Source organism: Gallinula chloropus (assembly GCF_964237585.1).
Source record: "Gallinula chloropus genome assembly, chromosome: 2".
NCBI classification, from domain to species: domain Eukaryota; kingdom Metazoa; phylum Chordata; class Aves; order Gruiformes; family Rallidae; genus Gallinula; species Gallinula chloropus.
In genome coordinates, this window is record NC_140086.1 from 121,675,250 (window position 1) to 121,696,246 (window position 20,997).

At 36.4% G+C, this 20,997-nt stretch overlaps 1 protein-coding gene across 2 annotated transcripts in view; it reads left to right on the top strand.

The window, feature by feature from the left end:
• SLC4A7 (solute carrier family 4 member 7) overlaps positions 1–20,997 on the top strand; it is a 93,195-nt gene that overhangs the window by 64,984 nt on the left and 7,214 nt on the right. For both annotated transcript variants that reach the window (XM_084260379.1, XM_084260380.1), the window contains 12 exons: positions 731–888; positions 2,883–2,970; positions 4,742–4,888; positions 6,118–6,221; positions 7,717–7,891; positions 10,248–10,381; positions 10,902–11,147; positions 14,508–14,613; positions 16,661–16,822; positions 17,816–17,929; positions 18,311–18,472; positions 18,690–18,941. In XM_084260379.1, the coding sequence (XP_084116505.1) occupies positions 731–888; positions 2,883–2,970; positions 4,742–4,888; positions 6,118–6,221; positions 7,717–7,891; positions 10,248–10,381; positions 10,902–11,147; positions 14,508–14,613; positions 16,661–16,822; positions 17,816–17,929; positions 18,311–18,472; positions 18,690–18,941 (1,848 nt within the window). The remainder of the gene's footprint in view (positions 1–730; positions 889–2,882; positions 2,971–4,741; positions 4,889–6,117; positions 6,222–7,716; positions 7,892–10,247; positions 10,382–10,901; positions 11,148–14,507; positions 14,614–16,660; positions 16,823–17,815; positions 17,930–18,310; positions 18,473–18,689; positions 18,942–20,997) is intronic.

Below are 20,997 nucleotides of genomic sequence, written 5' to 3' on the forward strand. Positions count from 1 at the left end.
CTGTCACAGTTTTTATGTTTTTGCTTGGCCTGTCCTTCTGTACACCTGCATTGTCTCCTGTTGGGCAGGAGTCAGCCTCCTGGCACTGTAGTTGTGGCACAATTGGTGTGGGACTCAAGAGGCCATCTGTAAGTTCTCTAGATAGCAATGTAACTGGTACCTCTGTGTGTGTGTGTGTGTATGTATGTATGTGAACAGAGTTCATGTGCTGTACCATTTCCTAATGATCTTCTATAATTATGTGCAGAAATGAAAATTAAAATTTTTCAGCTATCATATTATTTATGGATGAAAATGTAAACATTCCAATGATTTTTCAAAATTATGACATATTTGGAATACATGGCTGTGAAATAACTAATTGCATTCTAGAAACCATGTGTAATTACATGAACTCTCCTTAGTTAATTGTGCATAGATATTTGGTTATGTCCTATCACGGAATGTTTGTTATTAAAAGTAATATTAGAAAGGTGGTTATGCAGTTTGGAGTCTTCTAGGATACAGTAGGTGGTAGTAATTCTAACTTTTAGAAAATAGATCTCTTTTAGTGGGCTGGATTGGCATTTTCTACATACGTTTGTCTTTTCTGTACTGTGGGATATTTAATTTGATTTTTGATTGTTTTTCTTTGTAGCGTGAATGTCTAGTAAGTATTGTTAAACTTATGTCAGAATTTCTGCTAACAAATGTAAGGGAATAAACACTTGTTTCATCTTTGTACGAATAGGTTGATATGAACTTCATGAGGAAAATTCCTTCAGGAGCAGAAGCATCAAATGTGTTAGTGGGAGAAGTAGATTTTTTAGAAAGACCAATTATTGCTTTTGTGAGGCTCTCCCCTGCTGTGCTCCTCTCAGGTCTCACAGAGGTTCCGGTTCCTACACGGTAAATAAATGCCTGGAAAGTCTGGCTTTACTTATACAGTAAGATAACAACACTTAAGATCCCAAATAATTTCTATGCATACTCTTCCTAAACTCAAGAAATGTAGACTTATGTTTACCATGTTAGTCATCTGCTGCAGAAGTTCAAAGAATGAGATCCACCATAAAATTCTCTGAATGCTTTAAAGTTTTATATAATAATGCTTCCTTAAGCAAGTGCTGAACCTGATGGTTCACCTGGAGTAAAAGCAATGAGTTTCCCAGGCTTGTGTTGCCTTTTTAAAAATGGGCCATCCATATTGTTCCCTTCAGTGCAACACATTTTCTGTGCGATTTACTCTTGGTGATCTTGCTCTGGTAGGGAGGTTGGATTTATATGATCTTTTGAGGTCCCTTCCAACCCCTAATGTTCTGTGATTCAGTACAACACAGTGTGACAGTGGGGAAGAGTCTGAAAGTCTGTGATATGAAACTGTATACAAATAATCTGTATATGAATAACCTAGGTGGTGGAAAAACTATTTTATTATATGCCTAAATCTATATGATTGACACTGGGGTCACTGTAGATAACACATATGCTTTCAATCTGCAATATGCCATTCAACCTGGTGTACCCATCCCCCCAAAAATCATGCATCTCCCAAGTATGCTGTGGGTGTATTTACCACAGATGAGCAATATGTCAAAATGCAGGTCTCATGATGCAGATAAGTCATTTCATCAGTCATCACGAAGGACACTTCATTTTCTGTGCACATTGCTGTAATGGGCTGTTCTGTGGTGTTTGGCATAAATTTGTACATTAATGTGGGTTTTTTGGTGTGTTTTTTTTAAATGTTTTAAAGTTATCAAAGTGCCTGTGTATAATTTTCGCTCTATATACTCTAATGGAAGGCAAAAATAATCTTAACAAGGTTCTTATAAATAGATGTGAAAATTTCCAGAGTGGTAGTTAATGTTAGTGCTCATAATGCTCATAAAATTTCTGCAGACAGGTTATTTTAGTGATGTGCCTAAAATTATCCTGTCCTAAATTTTTCAGAATGGTGTAGACTTGCAGAAGAGCAAACTTGACTCTGAAGATGCAATCTCAAGTTCCAGTTAGGGTAGTCAACTTGCAAGGGAAAAATAACATTGAGGTTTTTCTACTCTGAAGTGAAACAAGTTGCTACTTTTTTCAAATGTACTTAGGATCTTGGTTGTACTTAAGAACCTTGTTTCCATGGAGTGTAGGAAAAAGGTTGTCATAGAGTTGGACTTGATGAACTTTATCGGTCCTTTCCAACTCCGTATATTCTATGATTCTGTAAGAATGACTGAGATTTGATTTTTGGTTTGTATCCTGATACTAGTCCTGTTCAACTAAACAAAACACACCCTCCTCCCCATCCTGGACAGAAACAGAACAAAAAAGTGTGATAATCATTATGACTGTCTATTGATGTATATTGTGACCCACCCCCAGATTGGATTCCCTTCCCAGAATGTCACTTTTAGCTTTGTTGGTGTTGAAAATGCATGTTCCCTGCCTTTCCACTGATGCAGGATCAGGATGTGGCTGTACAGGTATGCCCAGGGTGTTCCTTGAAGTATACCTGTGCATCTGCTGTGTGACATACCCAGCCACAGCAAATGAGGGCAGCTTAAGTCCCATGAAGAGGTGATCATCAGGGAGGCTAGAACAGGTCATGCAATCGAGAGGAAATACTATTTGAGCTTTAGTCTGTGGACGTTGTAAAACTACGTTTACAGCATTATAAGAAGCTGAAAAATTAGGCTTAGTTAAGATTTCAGAGTAATTTTGGTTCAGGATTCAAGTCCCATCCACTAATGACTTTGGGGCAAGTCTTGTCATAGTCTTGCAGTAATCCGAAATGGTGAAGAGGATATTTTTACTTCACCACTAAGATTTTGTTAAACGCTAATTTGGAAGAACCCTCTGAATAAATTTCGATGAGTCAACTGTGTTCATCTTGATTGTTTTCTCCACAGGTTTTTGTTTTTGTTGCTGGGACCAGCAGGAAAAGCTCCACAGTACCATGAAATTGGAAGATCAATAGCAACTCTTATGACAGATGATGTGAGTGATATAGTTTAAACAATTGTAGTTAAAGAAGACTAGGATAATGTATTTACTGACTGTTTTTCATGACTGCATTGAGGAGTTACAAGTTAAAAAAACCCAAACCAAACTGATAAAGAATTGTAAACTTATGTATTTCTTGTGTTAGTGAACTACATAATGGTAAATTATTTTTTCCTCTTAGGATTCTTGAAGAAATACTAGATGTATTTCTGGAAGAAAAAAAATCAGCTTTAACATACAGATTTATTTTTTGTATTAAATTAGTAAACAGAACTATTAAGTAGAACTATGCCTGATATTAGTCACTATGTCAAAACATACATTGGACACTGTCGAAAAGGACACAATAAATTGCCAAAGTGTTCAGGGCATAAAATTTAAGAATGTGTGTGTCTGTCATAGGATTTTGAATTTTTTTTTAAATCAAGGCGAGGTCACACACTTTAAATGACCAGTAAAATTATAATTTTAAGTCATGCACTTAGAGCCTTGGATAGATGAGTTTAAAGCATACAGGGCAACCTGTACTTTAAGACTATTGTCATTTTACTGAGCAAAATGAAGTTGTTTTAAATCTGGGTTGGCACTGAGCGCCACCTACTGAATTTTTGGCAATTATCAGGGTTATCTAGCAGAAATTCTAGTATGTCTTCACTCCAGAAAAAAAATTAAAGCTTGGAAATCTAAACCAGACATTGGTCATGTTCAACTGAGCCTGTGAACTAGCCAGACTCTCCTCAGTGGTGCCTGCTGATAAAGGAAGGGGCACAAACAGGAGCACATGAAGATCCATTTCAATACAAGGAAAAGCTTCTTCAGCCTGAGGGTGGCAGAGCACTGGCACAGGCTGCCCAGAGAGATTGTGGAGTCTCCTCTGGACAAACTCAAAACCCGCCTGGATGTGATCCTGTGATGCTACAGTATTAGTTCAGTCTGAGATCTTAATATTCAAAGCTTTAGTTGCAGCTTCTAATTTTTTAGGTAACCTGATTTTTAGCATTACTGTAGATCACTGAAACAGAAAAATGTAAATTATTTAGTGGTCTAAAAATACCTATATAGGCTTAAAAGATGTAACTTGAAATTAGAAGGCTTAATGGTCAAATCTTTGGAGACAAGCAGGTCAGGTTTCAAATGTATAGAAGCAGTTTGGGATCATCTTCTGCAAACAGTTCTTCATAGCAAAACTACTTATTTTTTCTCTCTCTGTGCATAAAATGTACCTTGGAATTCGTGATTTTTTTTGTACTACACATTTGTCAATTCAGAATTTGTTGTGTAGTAGTCTGTAAAGCATTGTACCTGTGGGTTTTTTAGTAGTTGGAGAGTTGCTTTCGTGTGCTGTAAGAAAGAAGTCTTAATTAAGCTAGTATAATGACGTTCTTATTCTTAATAAAAACTTGTGGGTTTGGTTTAGAAGGCTATTTAAAGTATTTTTGTTCTGATTTAACGTAGTGGCACAGTGGCTGTAGGCAGAATTATTCAGGAACAGCCTTGATGTACTGGATATTTTGAGATTAACTTTTTCAATAATTTTAGAAATGAACTCAATATTCCTTTTGAGTTTGAAGATGTAACTTCCTTATTTATATTCCAATAGGATCTGCATGCAGGTACTTCTTAGTACAAAACTGTGCAAGAAAAAGCCTTATTTTTGAAGAACTTAAAAATTCCTGTGACTTCTCTAAAATAAGTGTCAGTTGTAATCAGTTTCTCTTTCAAAAAAATAAAATTAAAGTGAACATTGAGTACTTTCTTCTTCTAGGTTTTCCATGATGTTGCCTATAAAGCGAAAGACCGAAATGATTTGTTGTCAGGAATTGATGAATTTTTAGACCAAGTGACAGTCCTGCCTCCAGGAGAATGGGATCCATCTATACGAATTGAGCCACCAAAAAGTGTTCCTTCCCAGGTAAAAAAGGAAAAAAAACCAACCCATAAAACAAAAAAATCCCTGCAAATCAAACAAAAAAAAAATCCAATAGAGAGGCCCCATGATTTTGTCTTTGAAGCCCTTTTCAAATGCAATGAAATTGTGTACTGAGTATAAACTTTAGAAAAGCATCAGGAGAGCCCCCACATACATTTGGAAGAAAAAGTGGATTGTCCATCTAAGTTAATTACTACTATTCTTTTTTAAAAAAGGTCTTGATCAGCTTGTTATGCTTTTAAGTAAATTTTATTTACTGTATTTCCTTTTATAATAGCAAAATGAGTTCATGAGAGATCTGGGAGAATTGGTCTGAAATTGTACTTGAGTTCCTACTTTAAAATTTATTATTAAAGTAATGATGATCAGCAAAAATATTGTAGCTCTTATAAAATTTGCGTTTGCGTACAATACTGATTGAACTGTTTGAATGTATATTGGCTAGCATATAACGTTCACAGAAGGTTCATGAAATAGATAAAGGTGGATCTTATCATTCAGCTGTGATATAAGCCTAGAATGAGATCCAGTGAAAGCTGAACCTAAGAAGGTTTCTGATTTCTTCCCTTTCTCCCTCTTTACAACTGAGGGTAATTCCTGCCCAGGATCAAAAGTAACGGAGAGACTGGTGCTCTTGGTTCAGAAGATATCGGGGTCGAATTCCATGGTGGCTTGGGGGAGTGGGTGGAAGGGAAGGGATGTCAGCAGTGCAGTTTATTCTTGAATTGCCTGAAGCTACCACTTAAGTAATTTCTCAGATAAGCAGGGTTGGGGGTTTTCAGAAGGATAACTCTACTTGTGAGGAGCTGGAGAGCAGCTTTCTCAATGGAGGATTGACTTCTCATTTATACTTCAACTAAATACTATGCGTGTCATGACTTGAGGTCAGTTTCTCTTAGAAGCTGGAGGCTTCTGCTCTGGAAATAATTGAGAAAAAATTTCAAGGCCTCATGGCTGAGCCTCTACTGTGTCTTGAAAGAGTGGGCTTTGTTTCATCATGTCTTGGGGACATATTTCTTGTAGAAAGATGGACGATTAATACTTTTGTGCAAGGTACAACAGTATTAGTGTTGTGTTTTGTGGGAGTATTGTACAGTCCTGGTCATCTGTATTTAACAGAAGTTGTATTTGTCAAATGGAGGACTCCTAGTAAATTGTTCAGTATAAAAGCAATCTCATAGTATGGGTTTATTTTACTTTTTTTCCTGTAGGAGAAAAGGAAGGTACCTAAATTCCCAAATGGATCTGCTCCTACAGGAGAGCCTCTCAAAGAAGAAGGCCATCATGCTGGACCTGAACTAGAGAGAACTGGAAGGTGTGTTCACTTCCCTAAACACTAGCTACCATAAAGAAATAAAAGTGTTAAATCTTCACAGTTTGTAATGATGACATTTGAACATTAAAAAATCATGGTATAAGTGTCAGAGCGCATCCTTTTTCCTTTTCAAGTGTTGGATTCTTGCCTATAAATGCCAGTCTGCTTAAAAGCATTTTCAAGTCTGTGGCAATGTTTCTCAACACATTTGTGAAGGATTTCATATTAAGATGCTGCCTAATTTAACTAAGTGACTTTTAAGAGTTGGGTTTTAATTTGTAATTGTCAAGAGCATGCAATTATCATAATTATAGCAGGAATAGATTATTTTTTCTAATGGGCTAGGTACTAAAAATTTCCATTAATGCAAACCTGTTTTAGCAAACACCTATGAAACGGAACAACAAGGAATATAACAGGTTAGGTTTTCATTAAGTTTATTTTAGATCTGAAATAAAATTGAAGGGATTTCTTTCAATTGAGTTGCATTGTTCTCTGTAAATTCTGAAATACTTGCCAAAAAGAAGTCCCAAACATTGGAAATACCTGGTTAAGATTAAACCATAGATTCTCATATGAGAGAGTAAAGATTAAACAAACTGAGAATGATGTAGATGATGCTTTTATCCACAAAATGGCAGATTTCCAAATGAAAGACATATTTCTACTACCTTTGCAAAAAGGGCTTAGCAACATTTGCGTTGATTTTTATGATTTTGTCTTTTCTATACTTAATTCTTGCCTTTTTGCAGAGGCAGTATGTAGAGTTCATTCCTGCCCACAGAATTATCTCTAGATGAGATTATTGTTTTTCTTAGCAATGGAACATATATACACATATAAAATTCAAAATTAATTCCCTTTTTATTTGTAGGTGCAAATTTTAGCTAGTATTTTGGAGTGCTGAAGATTTTCTGGAAACAGCTAAAAGCTTTTAAAGTTCTTGCTAATAACTCACCCGGTTCAACTGTTTTACATATGTTTTGTTTTGTATTTCCATTTGTAGAATACCTCTATAATCCAGGTGAAAACATTGTCAAAAATGGTAGAACCCTATGTATGTAGAGAATTCGAATCAAAATGCTACATCAATTTATTAGAGTAGTAATACTGAAATGTATCGATGCAGTGGTCTTGGTTGAGGTTTAGCGTATTCTTCTGTTCCTTGTTTTCAGTATCAAAACCCAGATTTGACTTAAAACATTATTTAGATAAATTGTTTGCAACGATATTTTTTCAGTATCTAGCCCATATACAAAAGTACCTAGCCAGCTTGAAAAATATGTGGATAACCTGCTTGATTGTATTTGGGGTACTACTGAATTGGAATAGATAAAATTCTCATTTACATTTTAAACTGTTATGCTGTAATCTGGATTATGAAATAGCTAATTTGTGCTGGCAATAGGCACTGGCAGTCATGTGTAGCCCATAGTTTTGAACTAGCTAGAATCCTTTAGTGTACAGTTTGACGAGTTTCATCTCACCTATTTAGGCTTTTTGGTGGTTTGATACTTGACATCCAAAGGAAAGCACCTTTTTTCTTGAGTGACTTCAAGGATGCATTAAGCCTGCAGTGCCTGGCCTCGATTCTTTTCCTATACTGTGCCTGTATGTCTCCTGTAATCACTTTTGGAGGGCTCCTGGGAGAAGCTACACAAGGCAGAATAGTGAGTACAAAGAATGTAGTGGCCAGGCTTTTAGACCTTCAGAGGCAAGTCACTGTGTGCATTTGTCTCATTTATTTATACTTGTATTTGAAGAATTTACCCACAGCACTTGGTTAGCCTGCCCCAAAGCAGATCTTCCCCAAAAGGTAATTGCTGTGGAAAATGTGGGGAACCCATGTGAACAGGAGAAGATGCACAGTGGAGGTAAAAAAAAATGTTTATCCTGCCTTATTGGATGAATGGCTTCATGAATTGAGAAAGGGCTTGCATTGCCTTCTTTTTGGCTACTTAAAAATAATGAATAGCAGTAAAGGTGCACCATCCCACTAGGCCTACTTTAGGCAAAGTCAGAGGCTCAAGGTGGATAGCCAAGAACATGCACTGGCCTTGAGTAGTAGGCCTATGAGGATGATAATGCCTACAGCATGTGGGTAGCAGTCATTTGTGTACTGAAGTAGCGAACAGGATGTGTATGTGTTTTCACTGTGGTACATTGTTAATAAAATAAACTGGCTGAGGTTTACAAGCAGAAAATACCTTTCATTGAAACAACTCGAATGTACATGTGCCATACATGTACAAAATCTTGGTATGCCAGCACCTTTTAAATCAAACTATCGTTGCAGGGAAAAAATACTTAACATCAACAATCTTAAGTTTGTGTTTGTGTCAATTGGCTTGTGAGTAAACTTGTTTGAAATGTATTTTCTGTTTTTAAACCTGTCCAAAAGAAACAAGGCTCTGTCCTTTTGGGGGAGGGAAGGGGGCATTCAGACATGTCCCTTACAAATTTTAAGATCCCGGTAAAGCTTACGATGCCATAAAATGCTTCTTGATACTTTGATCAATTTTTTAAGCTTGTAATAAATTTAGTTAACTGTTATATCTTTTTCAAGTAATGCAGTTGACTCAGGTTTTTGATGTAGCACTTCAAGCTGACAGGAAATACAGAAATAAATTTTGTCTTTTCTGGGTACTGTTTTTGCCACTCTAAACATAGGAATGGTTATCAAAATGTGGATGTGATTTTGTAACGTACGTCATGTATTTATGAAAATATGCTCCTTTAAAGCTTGATTCTTAAATACCTTCTTTCTTTTAGCTATCTGGAATTGTTTGCGGGTTTGTTCCTGCCTTCAGATACTTGGTGTGCATCATTGAATATAAAATTTAGTTTCTGCACACCCATGTTCAAGCACAGTAGCTGACATTGTAAGGTACACAGTTTGTGTCTGAAACCTTCCCTCACATTCCCAGAGGTCATCACCTCCACAGTACTCCTGTCCCTGCCACCCTGGCTGAGAGTCCCAAGGTTAATGCATTGACTAACAAAACCCAATTAATTCAAAGGTAATAGAACAAGGAACACATATATATGTGTGTATATATATAAAATTATATATATCCTATCCCACAATGTAACGAACAAAGGACTCATGTTTTCATTTTTAATAGCCTCAGTTCAGCTAACCGTCTTGCCTGGTTTTTGATGTTTTCCTGAACTGGGGCTTAAGTTTGCATAAATACTGTTTTCTTAGGCTTGCATAATTGCAAAATAGCAAACAATTAAAAATTCCACCTGGAACCCTTTAATGTGTAATCCATAACTTCTGATAGTTGTAAATGGTGTAGTTAACTATTTTCAAGTACTATTGATATTATTTTAGGATCTAAAAAGTCCTGCCCTTCTCTTTTGAAGGGCCTTACAGCTTTTTTTTTTTTTTAGCAGAAAGTGTTATATGAAAAATACTTAATTCAAGAACTGAAACAGATATCTTAATGAAAAGAAATGCATTACCGGGTGGGACATGGGTTTTACTGCTCATTTATTTTTGGTGTCATGTATACATAAATCAATATTGTTCTGTAACTTCCCCTGCACCTCTGCCTGTCAGTTTTTTTTTCTTTTGTAATGCTTGGTTGACTGATGTGGGCATGATACAGCACACTGTATCATGTTTTGGTACAGGTATGTTGCAATATATATACATATCCATTTTCTTTGCAGATAGAGACACAATACTTTCCATAAACTACATGCTGAGTAACCTTTTTTAAATTTGTAGTAAATGTTGATATTTTTTTCCTCCATAGCTAGCAGGACTAGTAACTTGTCATGGTTTTGGATGGCTTTATGTTTCTTAAGAATGAAGTTTACAAAAATCTTTTGTCCATGGTATTGTTACTGCAGAACTATGTTAAGTTATTTTTGTCTCAAACATCAACATTAGTTGCAATATGTTTTTATATCTTGTCTTGTTTCTAAGTTAATCTTAAAATTGTATTTATGCAGATGTGATGCTAAATGCTAACCTGAAACACAGCATAGTTACAGCAGTCTCTTTTCCCCAAACAGAGTGCAATAGAGTCTCTCTTTGGAGCCTCATTAACTGGGATTGCCTATTCTCTCTTTGCTGGGCAACCTCTTACTATTTTGGGGAGCACCGGACCAGTTCTAGTATTTGAAAAAATATTATTTAAATTTTGCAGGTAAGTGACGTTTGTATTGATGTGATGCACTTTCTAACTTTCTTGCCTGTTACAATAGCTGTATTTGAAAGCAGATGTGTTAACATTGGATGTCCATGAAGATGTAAATGCAGCAGCAAGAGACTGAGAAAAGGATATGGTTTGGCAAAGCAGTGAGGCACTGGTGAGCCTTAATGAGAAAACCAGCCGTAAGATGTGGCAAAGGCTTAAATAAAAGTTATGTTCTGACTGTGTGGAGTTGTGGCCTTTGATTCTGCCGGGGTGAGCAGGGATTGACCTGCCCTTTCAGAGGAAGCATCTAGGTGTCTCTGGACAGATTATCTCCATGATGCTTCCCAAACTAGATGGCTCCATTCTCAGTGCTGGAAACATCTCGTAATGTTGAGACAGAAAAGTTTCTGCTTCCTTCAGAACTAACATCAAGGATGAGAAATGTGGTGACTACTTTCTGTTTTCAACCAGAATGTAGTATAGATGATGTTTGGCTCAGTTAATACTTCTGTTTCTTTCTTTACAACAGGGATTATGGTCTTTCCTACCTCTCCCTTCGAACTAGCATTGGTCTGTGGACCGCATTTTTATGCATAGTGCTTGTAGCCACAGATGCCAGCAGCCTTGTGTGTTACATCACTCGATTTACTGAGGAAGCTTTTGCAGCGCTAATATGCATCATATTTATTTATGAGGCATTGGAAAAGCTTTTTCATTTGGGAGAAGTCTATGCCTTCAATATGCATAATGATTTGGATAAACTGACTTTATATTCGTAAGTATCAAGTTTTAATCTGGTAGTAAAATACATAAAGAAGATAGTTATATTATAGAGATGTATCATTTACTGAAACTGCAATTTGTGCCTCTCTGTGGAAGGGTAGGAAGAATGCTGGGGGTGGTAAGAGAATGAGAAACCTCGGAAAAATTCTATTCAAGATGCTGTGGAATTGTATTTTCTGTGTTATCCGTGAGTGGTCGGAAAGGGCTGTGATAACGTCTGCTTTAATTGCAGTCTTATTAAAGGTCAGCCTGGAGATTAAAGGTCAGAACTTTTAAATAAGGGTGGATGTTAAGAGGATGGGGCCAGACTCATTTCAGTGGTGTCCAGTGACGGGACAGGGGGCAATAGGCACAAACTGGAACACAGGAAATTCTGTCTGACTCTGAGAAAAAACTTCTTCACTCTGAGGGTGGCAGAGTACTGGGACAGGCTGCTCAGGTTGTGGAGTCTCCTCTGGGAACATTCAGAATCCATGTTGACATGATCCTGTGCAACATACTCTAGATCCTGCTAACTGTTGCTGAGAGAAACTCTTTATTTCATATAATTTAAAATCAAAAGCCAGACTTTTCTTTGATTCATCACCAACACAATTAACTGTTAGTGATATATACATTTTCAGTATCAGTAATACAGCTGATGATAAAGCACAGTGTGAGACACTAAAATATTCATTTTTAAATTGCCTTCTTTTACTAATCCCCTAAAACTCTAATTGCACCCACACCAGTATTTATGCTCCAGCTCCAGACATGCAGATTACAAACACATACCATTTCTGAGGAACACAGCTTTCTCTGCTAGTGCCCCCCGCCTATTGGACATGTGCATCCTCTAGCTTTATTTCTATATTCTTTATTTCTATTTATTATTTATATATGGTTCTCTGTAGCCTTCTAAGTCACACATTGGTGAAGGAGCCCCCTGTGAGGTCATGTCCACATCTGCTTGTTGCAGGCTGGAGGCAGTCTCCAGTTGGAAGCCAGACTACTTGCCATCCCACTGGGAGGCTGCTCTGCCTGGCCAAAGCTGAGATCATGATGCATGCAGGGTGACTTATGGCAGTGTTAAACAAGGATTTGACTGTTGTGTTTTTCCACTCACAGTTCTCACGTTTACAAATGTTCATGTTTCTTTGGTACTAACCTTTGTGATTCTTCCCACCCTATCGTCATGTAGTTCCTTTGTTAATACTTAACCCAGCTGATGGTCATCATCACCTTGCTCTTCATTGTGATCAATTTTGGGCAAACACCCTCTCACACTGCTTCTTGTATTCCACTTGTGCATGGCATTTACACTCGCTGTCCTGTCTGAGCAGCTGTTAAGACCAGGACATGTTGTGAGGAGTGGGCCATAGGAGAACCCCTGCTACCTCATGTCCTCCTTTCCCCTGACTGTTTGTCCTTTTGGTTCGGTGGCTCTGGGACCTCATTTGAATCATTAAGTGAGCATGTTAAATTCACTAGTCTGGTAGAAACTGTAGTGTAGGTCTTCTGAGCCTTGCCATCTGATATTTTGCTACACTAGCATAGGCAGGCCATGAGGGTGCAGGGAAGGTGTGACATGTCTTTGGTTTAGCTCTGTGAGGGGTCACACATGTTGTCGTTGGTTTGTTAGTTAGATTGGATTTGCTACAAAGCTGTAGAAAAATTGGCCTCTTTTAATTGCACCCCAGACTCCTTTTTTTTAATGCCTTTGTCTCTGCAATGGGGAACAAGGGGCAGAACAAGCATCATCTGCAAAGTGACCTGAGAAACTATCAAATACTCTAGATTTTGTTACTTTTTCTTTCTTTTTCTGGATTTCCACTTCTCTATTTGGTAGCATCCTTTATCTTCATTGCATTTCTTGAGAAATTTGTCTGTCAGTCTTCCTTTGGCATGATTTTTCATGCTACTGCCTTGACTGACAACTAAAGGTGCTTTCTCTTCGCCTCGTCATACTTATTGTTGAAATTCCCTTCTCTTGTGAGGAATTTAAGTTACTTTTTTTTTCAGCTTTTGCAGTTACTTATTTTCAGCTACCTTACAGGAAATATTTTGTACTAATCTTCGATTTCTTTTCCTGCTGTTGTTAAGATTCAGTTATCAAACAAAAGTGTGTTTACTTCTCATTTTTTTAAGTTGTGCTTGGCAAATCTGGGTTCTTTTTTGCCAGTACATATTTAGTGCTTTTTCCTTCTTTACCATCACACTATCAGGATGCAAATTTGTCGTTTCATGGTTCTTTGTTTTTCAGTATCTTAATCAATCTCATTGGAAAAGATTTATTTCTTGCTTATTATGTTTTTCTTCTACACAGATATTTACATATTAAGCTTACCTTTCATGTACTTCAGTAGTTTTATTTGAAAACATCCCATTTCAATGGTATGTACTTTTCTCAGTCTGTCTGGCAGAAAGGTTTCTGCAGTCCAACTTCGCAAACAATTGCAGTAGAGGTGCAGTAGAGGTTTTGGTGTTCCAAAAGTTACTAAAAATGCCTATGTGCAGTTGCTTTAAATGTGAGCAGTTTATGCATTTATGTCTTCAGTTATCCCACCACATACTCAAAAATGGTGTCTTAATTATTCCGTGTGACCAGTGTTGGTTGTGTGTAGATGGGAAGGCATGCCAAATGCAAAATAAATAGCTGACTCCACCAAAATTTCACAGAAAACTCAAGAAATGTCTAGAGACTATCAACGTGTCTAGTTTGAAAAGGATTTACCAAAACTTTGTCATCTCTACAATTTTTTTAAATGAATTGGTTTCAATCTCTGTTTTCTCTTACATTGGTGTACAGTACTAAGTGAAGTTTGAACTCTTGTGGGATGTTATCCTGTATAGAAATATAAAAATCTGGATTTGTACACAGTCGGATGAAACAGTTTGCACCAAGTTAGTCCAATTATGTAGAAATCTTTAGAAATAATACAATAGATGTTTATATAGGCTTCTTAGAAGGTGGTGGCATTTGAGTTATCTTTGTCTTTTTATTCACAGTATATAGAAGTCTGCATATATTATCTATTTAATTTTATTCTTCAGCTGTCATTCTGTTTAAAAAATGGCAAATCAATCATACAGTGAAGTCAAACATGCTGCCTGTTTCTAATTTTTAAAAATACATAGTTGGGGGTTTTGTTTTGGTCCAATCTGTCAAACCTCCTGAGCAGTCATTTCTTTGATTCTTCATTTATCCTATTCCACCCCTTCAATATTCCCAGTTCGTGTCATGTGAGGACGTCTTGTATTCTGCTGCTTTCATAGCAGGTTGGACTAATCCCTGGTTTAAACTCTTCAGGATTTCGCTGCGTTTTGGCACATATGGCTTCAAAACATATAAAATGTTTTTCATTCCCTTCAGATGTGTGTGTTCTGAGCCTGAGAAACCCAGCAACGAAACTTTGCAGGTGTGGAGAAGTATGAATAAGTCTGCAGAAAATATAGCGTGGAGTAACCTTACAGTGTCTGTGAGTATTTAAAAGCTCTGTGTGTGTGTGTGTGTGTGTGTATGTGTGCATAAAGAATATGGCCACACAATACCAGTCTTGATAAATATTTTTCATCTGGTTTCCTACTTGATTTGAACCCACATTGTTCTCTTTAAACCTGTTTTAACAGGTTTATTTCTCCCATAATACTGTAGACAGTCATTGTAGTGGTTTGGATGACTGATTCCATGGTAGTAAATGTTGATCTCATAAATGTCTGCTTGAGGTAGTCTCCTTAATCTTGATGGGCAGAACAGTCTTCCTGAAGTGCAGATGAATATGATGAGGTGAACAAATAAGAGATGACTTCCTTAAATTTCCTGGAAAGGATAAGCAAATATTTTGAAGATCGGAAGATGGAATCTGCAGTTAAAATATGGTAGCAAATGTGTTTAATTGGTTTGTCACACGCAATCAAAGAAACAACCTAAACATTGATTGGAAGAAAATAATTATTTTAAAAATTGAAGGGTAGAAGAATATGGGAAGAGCTATTTGAAAGAGAAGGTGGAAAGCATTACCTTCTGAACTGGATTTTTCAAAACAATATCTAATTTTATGGCTAGGTGAAGAGGAAGAAAGTTATTGTGTGGAGTTGATACTGAAGGCTTTTAGGAAGAAATACTTTTGTTGATAAGTAGTTTCTCAAGTGGGATTCAGTTGCCTAAAAGCAACTGTCTGCATCTGCTTTGTGTACCCTGGGATCTGATTTCCACCTACATCATGAATGATTTGGATCTGCTATAGATTATGTCGCGTTTGCTAGCTGTGTGTGCCTACTTTGGCCATCTTAGACTATCTAAAATAGCAGTAAACATCCATGTATGGGCTGTCCCTGTGTGTAAGCCTAGATGTTCACACTGAAAGTAGGTGTTTCGCAAAGCAAAAACCTCAGTGGTTTACTTGAGTTGAGCTGTAGTGTTTTCTATGTACCACCAATGGCTCCTAGTCTACCATAATCACTGAGGATGGTGCTTTCTCTTGAAAATAGTTTTTATATTCATTACTTATTTTATATAACTTTTCATTCTCTTCGTCATCTTTCGTCGTCTTAAAATTAATTCAGAATTTGGTGGTGCTTATAATGAAAGTAGATTGTTAATGGAGATGATTTTTGTCAAAAGTTTTCTTTTTGATGAATTAATCTGTTTAAAGACTAGGTTATGGCAGTGCAGTTTGCAACTATTTCATTTATTGGCTTGTTTCCTTGTGTACTCCATTTATCTACTTCAATTTCTTTTGTGTTTCAATGAGCCTTTTGGATAGGGGTCCTCTGATCTTGTTTTTTCTCTTATTCAATTTAATTATTTACAATGCTTTTCTATTTTGCTGGAAATCTTTTTACTTACAATTGGGTTAGTATAATTTTAAGAGGTTTTTTATTCTTAACTGTGTCAGAACAAAGTGAAGAATACAAGAGGTGGGAGAAACTGAGTGTATGTTTGGTGGCTTTTTTTTGATGTTCATCAGCTTGAAAGTTGATGTTTAATCTGCTTTGCATGGTCTTAGTCCTCAGTCTTTATTTATGCATTCAACCTTTACTTACAATTGGGTTAGTATAATTTTAAGAGGTTTTTTATTCTTAACTGTGTCAGAACAAACAAAGTGAAGAATACAAGAGGTGGGAGAAACTGAGTGTATGTTTGGTGGCTTTTTTTTGATGTTCATCAGCTTGAAAGTTGATGTTTAATCTGCTTTGCATGGTCTTAGTCCTCAGTCTTTATTTATGCATTCAACCTTGAAATGCTTTCAGAAATAGAGATGAGATGAATGTAAAGAAGTTTTTTTGTTCTTGGACGTTTCCCAGCATTTTGGCATCCTGAAATGTGATGGATACTCTGGCTTTTCTGTAACAGACAGTGCACATTTGTAGCATTTCATGATGAGGTAGTGATGAAGGAAAAAGCTCCCTCTTTGTGACTGTGAAAGTCTTAGGTGTGTTTTGTATCAAAAGGTTTACAAGTTAGGTTGTATGTACTGAATGAATGAAACACAGAAATTTAAGGAGTCTTTCTTCTCTTTTCAGGAATGTTTAGAACTTCATGGTGTGTTTCATGGATCAGCTTGTGGCCATCACAGACCATATATTCCAGATGTTTTCTTCTGGTCTGTCATACTATTCTTTACAACATTTTTCCTCTCCTCTTTCCTTAAGCAGTTCAAGACCAAGCGCTATTTCCCAACTAAGGTAATTCTGAGTACAGACTTCTGTTACCATGTTAAATAAATTAGTAAAACTAACACAGTTGCATTTTTTTCAAAATGTTGCTTCAGAACTGTTTCTTGAGATATTTCTTTCAAGGCAGAAATTAAAACCAGAAAATCATTTAATAATTCAAAAAGTAAAAATTCCAGAGTGAATACATAGGCTGCTGAAAACTCAGTGCTTACTCTCTGCTTTCCTGTAGTTACCACAAGATGTTCTAAACATTAGAAGACCTAAGCAGTCTGTCTCTCCATATTAACAGGTGTTGCCAGGTGTCCTTTGTAGAGATTATGGCTGCTGTTTTCCTCACCTAGCTGTACTGCAACAATTGATTGCTTTTCCCAAATTTTGTGGTTTATGAAGAGTTCTAAGTGGTTCCTCAGGGGATTACCATTTCTAACAGAGGCTCATACAGTGATTGTCCTTGGACTGATGTACACCACTTACTACTGCTAGCCAAAATGGTTAGATCTTCTATGAACCTGCCTCATCCCTACAATGTGTTCCCAATGTTTAATAAAGTCACCTTTGATAACCTGAATCTGTACCAAATTATCCCCCTCCTATCTATTCAAGTATTAAAATATTAAAATGTATGAATATTGATTTCAGAACAAGTCAGTGATGTTACCAAATTAAGCTGAAAGAAAGTACCTGTGATGGCCCATCCTCCCAGTAGGACTGGGAGGACAGGAGTAAGAGGAAGGAGTTCCTTTAAGTAATTTGCTTCTCACAGTAGGTCACTTTTAAATGAGATAATTGGATGAATGGTTGTACAGAATACTTGCCTTCTGCAACTTTGTGCTATGGTGGCAGGCAGCTTCAATTTTAAAATAAAAGGAGAAAATACGTATTTTCATCAGTGTCATTTAATACAACTGGACTTCCCTATTCTTAGGACAGAAAAGTGTCTTTCTGTACCTGCAAACTATAATGATGAAAAAGCAAGAGTTAATACAAGTCTTTTCTTTATAGGTGCGTTCTACCATCAGTGACTTCGCAGTATTTCTGACGATAGTAATTATGGTTTTGATTGACTATCTTGTAGGAGTACCTTCTCCAAAGCTTCATGTTCCAGAGAAATTTGAAGTAAGAAATAAAACATTTTAAAAATCTTAGCTTCTTTCCTATGCTGTAGTTAATGAAGTAATCTCCCTTTTCTGTTTTGGATATATGTCTCATCTGGCAGAAAAAAACCTGTTTTATATTATAATATCATTGAAAAGGAAGCATTTGTTTGTGCAGATGTGCAGAAACGAAGGAATGGAATGGGTTTGTCTCAGGTTTTTTCCGTATAAATGCCACATTCACATGTAACAGCTAAATCAGTCTTCTGGTCAAAGCCATTGAGGAAAAATCTAAACATGTACTTAAGAGACTGTTGATGTGTTCATTGCAGCTCTTTGTAGCAATAAAATCTGCGTTTTATTTCAGTAGTTTAATTCTCACTGTTGATTTTTGTTTTTTCAGCCCACCCGAAAAGACCGAGGGTGGTTCATAGATCCTCTTGGAGGCAATCCTTGGTGGACACTCCTGATAGCTGCTGTTCCTGCTTTACTCTGTACTATTCTTATTTTCATGGATCAACAAATAACAGCTGTTATTATAAATAGGAAAGAGCATAAGCTGAAGGTAAAATAAGTTTTCTTAAAGCTCTAATACTGTGTAAGATTCCTTCTGCAAGTCTGTGAAACATCCCAATAGCTACTAAATAAATGTGTATATTGCCTAATAACATAGAATTTTGTGGCCATCCTTTGTAGTTATCTGTTATTTACCAGCTAAGTTACAAATATGGCATCATATAAATAGGCACTTTATTAAATGATTTGTTAATTTAATTTTACAGAAAGGCTGTGGTTATCATCTCGATCTGCTCATGGTTGGTATTATGTTGGGGATTTGTTCTATCATGGGCTTACCATGGTTTGTTGCTGCAACTGTCCTGTCCATAAGTCATGTTAACAGCCTGAAAGTTGAATCTGAATGCTCAGCACCAGGAGAGCAACCGAAATTTTTGGGAATCCGGGAGCAGAGAGTGACAGGATTGATGATTTTTGTCTTGATGGGCCTGTCAGTGTTCATGACCTCTGTGTTAAAGGTAAAAGACAGTTTTTTTCCAAAATTGGTGTATCTTCTTTGTGCTTTTGATTTTTGATAACGTGGTTTAGCATTTCATAATGTTAGAAAGTTTTATGACGTTAAGTAAAATGTGCATAAACTCATTCTCAGATTGACATTTTAACACCAGGTGTTAGTTGAATAGAAACAATGTGGGGAAGGTGTAAGCAAATGCAATCTGAGCAAGCTAGAAATGTAGTGAATAGTGAAGAAAGCAACCTTTGTCCATGTACCTGATTTTCTTGTGAGCTATTTTTCGGTTTCCTGAGGCCGTGTTACCTAAATAGTTCTGTGGGTTTTATGTGAGTTCATAAATGGAGAGAGAAAAGGTGTGATAAAGATATGTTACTTGAGCGGAAGCAATGCAGCAGAAGAAACAAAAGCATCTGGTTTAAAAGCTGATCATCAGAAATGATATTGCTCACTTCTCATTCTTTATCTTTAGCTTACTAAACTTCCTTTGATGTTTAAAGTGTCAAGATTATCTTATACATCATTGGGGTGTAACAGATTTTGCAGGTTGTAGCATAGCCTCAGTTTACGCTTTGTCTCTTAATTTATCTCCATAGTGCCCTTCCAATGACTTTATTGGAAGAAAACCAATAAGCTCAGGTGGCTCTTTGCTCAGATTTAGGTAAAATTCCCTCAGCCTCTGCTGTTAAAATGAGAAATAGGAAAAATCTTTTGGTTGTCAAAATAGCAGATATGGCATGACCTGCACAATTGAAAATAACTTTAAAGAACTTTGTAAAATCTGTTAAAGACAGATCACAAGTCCTTTATTTCACCAACAGATTCTAATATCTGTTTAAGTTAGATAATGGGATGCAGATATAGTTTGGCAATTAGAGCTACATATTATAAATTCTTACGACCTGATCATGTGTATGCCTTAAAGAATGTAAAACCTGAAAATAATAATGCAGTAGCAGTTGTCAAATTTGAATACCCATCTCTGCTAGTCTCTGCTTGAAAAGCACCAAGAGCTCAGCTGTACAATGCAAATTGTCAGAATCAAAAGCAGAAATAGAGTTATTAATGCTCAGAAAAGAAGGGTAAAGGTGCTGATAGCTAAAGCTAGATATTTGCCCCATGTTTTAATAGCTGATTCTTAGAAATACTTTTCTTTTTTGTGGAAGCAAGAATAATAGGAATAACTTTATTACTATTGGTTCTTTATGAAAACTTTTTTATTTTTCAGTTTTATTTTTCAGGCTGCTCTTAAAAAGAATAAGAACAAAACCTTGTTGTGCTTTTATTCCATGTCTGAAGTTATACTGATTGAATGCAGAAGATAACAGAAATTAAATTGCTAGCATGTCAAATTGCAGATCTTAGAATGAGAACACTAGCTTTTAAAAATGTATGTCTGTATACACACACATACACAGACATACATATGCAGTAATGAATTCCTAAGGCATAGTTTTATTCCATACTAGGTTTCAGTAAAAGCTTTTGTTGAGGCTTGATACCATCAGTTTTTTACTAAGATTTCAAATTGTACCTTGGCTGTCCTTTACTCAGAAGTTTCATGAATTCAGGAGCAAAGAAAGCTTTGCTTGTTTTCTGTAGGTTGCGGAGGTTTTAAGCAAGTGCCACTGAAATCAGTGGAGAACTTCGTTATCTTAGTAAGCTTTAAAGGGATCTTCTTGTTGGAGCAAAATTTAGCCCTGAAAAATTAGCAGATTTTCATAGCTTAGTAAGTATGTTGGGGTTTATGTTTCGTCTGCTCCAGGAATGCAAAATTAGTGATCAAAATTAAAACTTCATGTGACAGTTTCATGAAATTGATACACATAGTACAATTCCTATCAGATGGCAGCCTAAAGCAGCATACTTAGCATTAATAGAAGTCTTGGCTGCAATGTAGAAAACCGAATGAATGGGCAGCCAAGACTGAACCTACTCTTCAAATCCTGGTGATCGCCTTATTGGCTCTAGGTTTGTTTTACTGCTCAATGATGTATGTATTTTCTCTATGAATATAGAGCCTCAGTTTTTACAGATTTCACTTAAAATATAAAGTAAAAAGT